General features: G+C 39.0%; 1 protein-coding gene across 1 annotated transcript in view; it reads left to right on the top strand.

The window, feature by feature from the left end:
- NDFIP1 (Nedd4 family interacting protein 1) overlaps positions 1-6734 on the top strand; it is a 93653-nt gene that overhangs the window by 71591 nt on the left and 15328 nt on the right. The window contains exons 3-4 of the mRNA XM_011939782.1: positions 3452-3539; positions 3856-4004. Coding sequence (XP_011795172.1) covers positions 3452-3539; positions 3856-4004 — 237 coding nt within the window. The remainder of the gene's footprint in view (positions 1-3451; positions 3540-3855; positions 4005-6734) is intronic.

Consider the following 6734-nt stretch of genomic DNA (forward strand, 5'->3'; position numbering starts at 1 on the left):
CGTGTTAGCCAGGATGGTCTCGATCTCCTGACCTCGTGATCCGCCCCTCTCGGCCTCCCAAAGTGCTGGGATTACAGGCTTGAGCCACCGCGCCCAGCCTAAATTGTTTTTCTTTTTCTTTTTTTTAATTGAAAAAAGTACACTATTCTAAAGTAGTGAATTTTAATGGAGCAAACTCTTCACATAGAAGTGTTTCTTTTTTCCTTATCAAAGTGAAAATTGGCGTTTCTAAGAAGGCTGGAATTTATTTGCACTGTCATCTTTTACTGGGTGGGGGATGATCGAATTTAACGTTTCCAAGTTGCCAGGAGACAGGCAGCCTATCTTATATATATTGTCGTAGAAGACCTCTTAACCTCTTTGTTCTTTGGATTTCTGTATTTCTTAGAATTGTCATGCTTCCTTTCTGAGACCTAAATTATGCAGAGGTAATGTGACTACTTTGACACCAAGCTCAGGAAATATAAAACGGGTTAGATATAAACCAAGCTAGATTTAAATGAAGTTCATTACTGGCTACAGTATATTAAGGGAACATTTTCGAAAAGTCCGTATTTGCCTCTGTTCTTGCTGCTGACTCTTCTGCTTCTTTTGGTGACCTTCCCACAGCACAAGAGTGGTTAGGTGTGAGGAGGCTAAGAATACCTTGCCAAGAGCTTCAAATAGTGTTAAAACCAGTATTTGAGGTGAACTGTGGTCCCAAGAACTCTCTTTAAATAATTCACTAGTTCAGTGTCCCAGGAGCATTTGGCTTTACTGCAGCTATTTTGGCCACATGTATTTGTTTAAAAGGAAAAATTATCTTAGGTTACAATACAGTTATTTTGGAAGTACCTTAAGTTTAACATTAGATTACTAGGATTCGAAAAAATGTACCCAGATAGTAGATGCTGATGAGAATTTGACACAGGAATTTTGAGATTGAAGCTTTTGTAGTATTAGTCAGAAAAATTTATTGACATCTGTTTTTGAATAGTATTTGAGATTGAGATGATCACTTAAAATTTAATGGATTATGGCCGGGCACAATGGCTCACACCTATAATTCCAGCACTTTGGCAGGCCAAGGCAGGCAGATCACCTGAGGTTGGGAGTTTGAGACCAGCCTGGCCAACATCTACTAAAAATACAAAAATTAGTCGGGCCTGGTGGCACACACCTGTAGTCTCAGCTACTCAGAGGCTGAGGCAACAGAATCACTTGAACCTGGGAAGTGGAGGTTTCAGCGAGCCGAGATGCCGCCATTGCTCTCCAGCCTGGGCGACAAAAGTGAAACTCCATCTCAAAAAGAAAAAAACAATTTAATGAATTATGGAGCTCTACTTCATGTTAGTACACCTCAGCCTTTCTGTTTTTCTGTCTCAATTCAAGATAGAGTTCTTTGTAGCAGTATGGTTTAGAGGTGGTATGTATTTTACAAGTATGTCAGTTGGCTCTGTATATCCTGATGATACTGAAGCCAGGATTAGACCCCTACATCAGTTATATCACTGAATATTCTGTTATTAATTTCCAGATTGACTCCTAGTCCCAGTCAGCTCATCTTTTAAATTAATAGAGTTCATTGTCACACTGGTCTCGAAAAACCACATGAAATGTCTTTATTCTATGAAGATGACTTGTGTAGGCTATACAGACTAGCAACAGCAGACACTTTCGGTGTGAGTTATTTAAAAAAATTGAAGAAGGCCGGGCGCGGTGGCTAACTCCTGTAATCCCAGCACTTTGGGAGGCCGGGGCAGGCAGATCACAAGGTCAGGAGATCGAGACCATCCTGGCTAACTCGGTGAAACCCCGTTTCTACTAAAAAATATGAAAAAAATTAGTTGGGCGTGGTGGTGGGCGCCTGTAGTCCCAGCTACTGGGGAGGGAGACTGAGGCAGGAGAATGGCGTGAACCCGCGAGGCAGAGCTTGCAGTGAGCCAAGATCGCGCCACTGCTCTCCAGCCTGAGCAAGAGAGCGAGACTCTGTCTCAAAAAAATAAAAAATAAATAAAAAAATTGAAGATTTGACTGGTAGAAAAGTTGCTGAGATAGGGAAAAGGGATATCGATTAACAGATATATGTAGAATTAGGGAGAATTTTATGTTTTCATAAATGTCTCAGTTATTTAAGATTTAATTTGGTGTGCATGCTAAATATAATGGTAACACGGTTTGTCTGTGATTTGTCTTTTGTCTTAACAGATTATTTTTCTAACTTTAAAAAAGTATACGTCGCTTGAGGCCAGGAGTTGGTAACCAGCCTGGGCAACACAGGGAGACCCCATCTCTACAAAAAATAAATTTAAAAAAAGCCAGGGTATAATTGTGCCACCGCACTCCTGCCTGGGCAGCAAGAATGAGATCCTGTCTCTCCAAAAAAAAGTATACAAGTGATAAATATTCACTACAAAAAATTTGAACATGCAGATACACAACCAAAAGGAAAAATTCCCCTGTACTCCTATTACCTAGAAATAACAGTGTTGAACTGTAAATGTCTCATTCTAGGCCTCTTTTCCATTATATGTCTGCCTTTTTAAAAAGGAATATATAATGCATATTGTTTGGCAAATTTAGCTATTTTCATGTTATAATAGTACACCATAAATACCTATTTGAGTAATGAAATTAAATTTTTTTTTTTAAAGACATGGTCTTACTTTGTCACCCAGGCTGGAGGGCAGTGGCACAATCTCAGCTCACTGCAGCCATGACCTTCTGGGCTCGAGCTGTCCTGCTGCCTCAGCCTCCTGAGTAGCTAGGACCACAGGTGCATGCCACCACTCCCAGGTAATTTTTGTATTTTTTTAGAAACAGGGTTTTGCCATGTTGCCCAGGCTAGTCTTGAACTCCTAAGCTCCCCTAATCTCAAGCGATCCCACCTGCCTAGGCCTCCCAGAGTGCTAGGATTACAGGTGTGAGCCAACCATGCCTGGCTGAAATTTAATGTATATTTTTTTGACACAGTTTCACTCTGTTGCCCAGGCTGGAGTGTAGTGGCACCATCTCAGCTTACTGCAACCTCTGCCTCCCAGGTTAAAATGATTCTTGTGCCTCCACCTCCTGAGCAGCTGGGACTACAGGAGTGTGCCACCATGCCTGGCTAATTTTTGTATTTTTAGTAGAGATGGGGTTTTGCCATGTTGGCCAGGATGGCGAAATTTAATTTTTAATGGCCGTGTAGTAGTCCTTTGTGAGATGTACTATAATTTATTTGTCTCCTATGATTGGAATTTAGGTTGTTTCTAATTTTTGCTGACACAACACTTATATGTACCCTTTTTGCCTCTTTGAATATTTTCATAGAATAACTTCTGGGGAGTAGAATTCTTAAAGGATTTGTGTATCAAGGCTTTCAAAATACGTTGCTAAATAGCTTTCTAGAAAGGCTATTTATTTCAGTTTTTGGGTTCTTATCTTTCTAATTGGCTTTATGCTTGCATTAAAATATGAAATTTTTATTTAGTTACAGAATGAAGAAGAGTCTGGAGAACCTGAACAGGCTGCCGGTGATGCTCCTCCACCTTACAGCAGCATTTCTGCAGAGAGCGCAGGTAGGTAACAGGGCAAGGTGATTACGGAATCCTTAAAAACACTCTGCGCTTTGACATTACAGTTTAAAAAAAAAAATTTCAGAAGCAGCCGGAAGAAAGGTTACAAAGTGAGTCTGGATTTTAAATAATTGAGAAGTGGATACATTTAAAAATCACCCCCAGTCTCTTAGACGTTCATCTAGAAATGTCTTTTGGTTCAATTGTTATATATGTACTCTTAAGGGAATGGCTGGGTTTTGTCTGCTACAGTTAGTCGAACTCCTTTTATTTCAATTCAGCTAATCATCAAAAAATTGTGACTGTTAAAATTCTGCAGCATATTTTGACTACAAGGATGAGTCTGGGTTTCCAAAGCCCCCATCTTACAATGTAGCTACAACACTGCCCAGTTATGATGAAGCGGAGCGGACCAAGGCTGAAGCTACTATCCCTTTGGTTCCTGGGAGAGTAAGTATAATTTGCCATGTTACTTGATGGCTGCTCTATGGGGATTAAGTTATTTTCATTGTCTAATTTTGATTCATTACTTATGATTGTATTGATTAGTGAAAGTAGAGCTAATTTTAAAAATCAGGTATATTTGCTTTTGGGATAATAAACTCATCTCTTCCTAAAAATGACAAGGTAAATTACTAGTCAAACCTGCTCATTTTTCCTTTATCTCTCCTATTACCGCTACTTTTTCAAGTCTCCTGGGATGGCTGAAGTATCTTGAAGCAGGAGCACAGTAACGTTTCCTTGATTCTGTACACTTAATATTTTGCTGTTGGGTGGATAGCTGCTAGGGAGGTCTAGGAAGATAATAAATATGTGCAAATTTATAGAATTAAACTCATAAAAGAGATCTTCACATTGATTTAGATGAACTCCATTCTTACAGCAGTCCAGATCATGTCATTTGTGGGGACATAGTGAGTTCAGATTCCATCTAGCTTGACGCAGATTCATGGAGGTGGAGATTGGGATGCCATATAAACCAGTGGAGATTATTAGGCACTCTTGGTTCTTGATGTCAGATATGTAAGTGCTGTATTTGTCATTTTGTAAATATTCATCTAGATTGAGGTTGATGCAGGTAGGGCATTGGATCAGATGTTGGGAGAATGGAAGCAGGATAAGTCCCCAGAAATGTGGGGACCATCAAGCCTCTAGGCTCTATTCTGGCAAGAAACTGGAGTGAGTGAGGAGCAAGAACAGAAACCTAGTCTAGGCAGTGTGATGGCATAGGCCCAGAAGTTCCCCTCTTGGCTTGAAGATAGTAGACTGTTTACAGACCACACCTACTATGAGGAGCGGAGCTCCTAAAATCATTGCTTGGCAGAAATAGTTTATGAGCGCAATCTAGGATGATCCTAAATGGTGATGATGTGCATTCAGTTCTTATAGGTGCCAGGGAGAAACTAAGAACCCTAGTGTCTAAGGGCAAGACAATCATAAAGTAACTGCCGTATATTGGAAGCAAACAACATGCTTGGTACTGTGCTTGATGCTTTTATGTATTTTGTATATTGTTTCCAGTCTTCATAGTAACCTTGAAAGGTAGAGATTATATTATCTCCATTTTACAGATGTGAAAATTTAGGTCCAGAGAGATAAAGTAATTTTCCCAAAGTCATACGACTGATAAGTGGCAGAAGTGAAAGCCAAACCCAGATATTCTAGAATCCAAAGTCCTTGTTTGTTTCACTGTAATCTGCAGACCTGTTGCAATATATGGTAAATAGGTCACTATGGAAATTAGTCTGATAAATCACAGAACTCTTCAGAATACTTTCATTTGATACAGGTACATATTTAGGAACTTCTTAAAGGGCTCTAGTATTCAGCAGACATGTATAAAGCACTTTTAAAATCTAAGATGCGGTATATTTTACAGTGGATAGGTAAAAAGCTTTGTATAAGGCACTGTTCCTCATTGTTACTCAAAAGCCTAAAATCCAACTAGGGTAAAGGGCCCACAAATACTGATAACTAAGACACTTAAGAGCAGTGGGCATCATGAACTGAAACTTTTTACTGGGTGATCATAGGGGAAGATGTGATTTGATGTGGGCCCAGAGTTTTGATGGGTAAGAACATTCCAGAGGGAAAAAGCACAGAAAGCAGGTGTGAATCCAGCCAGGTGAGGGCAGTTCTGTGTATGTAGTAATTGGCTTTGTATGAGCACGGAGTTTGTGAAGGGAGATATAAAGTTGTGACTAGAACTGTTGTTTATAGAATCCTTGGAATGTTAGACGGGGGTATTTAAACTTCTATATGCAGCTTTTAGAGAATCCTTCACAGTTTTTGAGCAGGGGTATGAGAGGACTTGTGTGGTGTTCTGGAAACATTAACTTGGCAACAATTTCTAGGAGGAATCATGGTAGAAGAGATACCAAGAGGATAGGAAGAAGGCATTTGTAAGATTATTAGATGTTACTTCCGTATGTTTTTTGGAGTATATCTTTGAGTAGTTATGCAAAAAACAGAATTAGCTTTTAATTTTGGCAAAACCTTATTCTGCTAATATGAAGTAAGAATACTACATATTTAATGTTTTAAAAAATTAATTATAAAACAATTCATTTTAATAGAAATTTCAAACAATAGAGGAAGTATGTTAAGTTAGAAAAGGAAGCTGCCATTGCCACCGACCTCCCTTTCTCTAGTTCCCACTCCCCAGGGAAACCACTGTTAACAATTTGGGTCTTCGAGACTCTTTTCTGTGTACAACAAAGTTTGATATTCCCTAAAATGTTTTTCATTTGAGGAGCCCTCATTGAACTGTGTACAGATCTATCACTTTTAAGTATATATTCAATTATTTTTAAATATCTCAACACATATCTACATCAGTTAAAAAGATAGTCCACATGTGTTGGTATTGTTCAGGATCATGTTATTTCTAGATCTGCAATATTATGTTATCAAGTTAGGATGGAAGAGGTCTTATCTGCTGATAAGGTTAGAAGTGAGATTGTTTTAGATCTGTATGCCAATGCAAATACATGCTTATGGAGTTGAGCAGTGGGCAGTTCTGTGGACTATTCATGTATGATCGTACTATTCTTTTTTCCCCTATATCAGCCTCGTAAAGCATTTATTTTTTTAATTTTTTAAATTTTTTTTTTTTTTTTTGCGACAGAATCTCATTCTGTCGCCCAGGCTGTAGTGCAGTGGTATGATATCGGCTCACTGCAAGTTGCGCCTCCCAGG

The sequence above is a fragment of the Colobus angolensis genome, unplaced genomic scaffold, assembly GCF_000951035.1.
Source record: "Colobus angolensis palliatus isolate OR3802 unplaced genomic scaffold, Cang.pa_1.0 Scaffold183, whole genome shotgun sequence".
In the NCBI taxonomy this organism is placed as follows: domain Eukaryota; kingdom Metazoa; phylum Chordata; class Mammalia; order Primates; family Cercopithecidae; genus Colobus; species Colobus angolensis.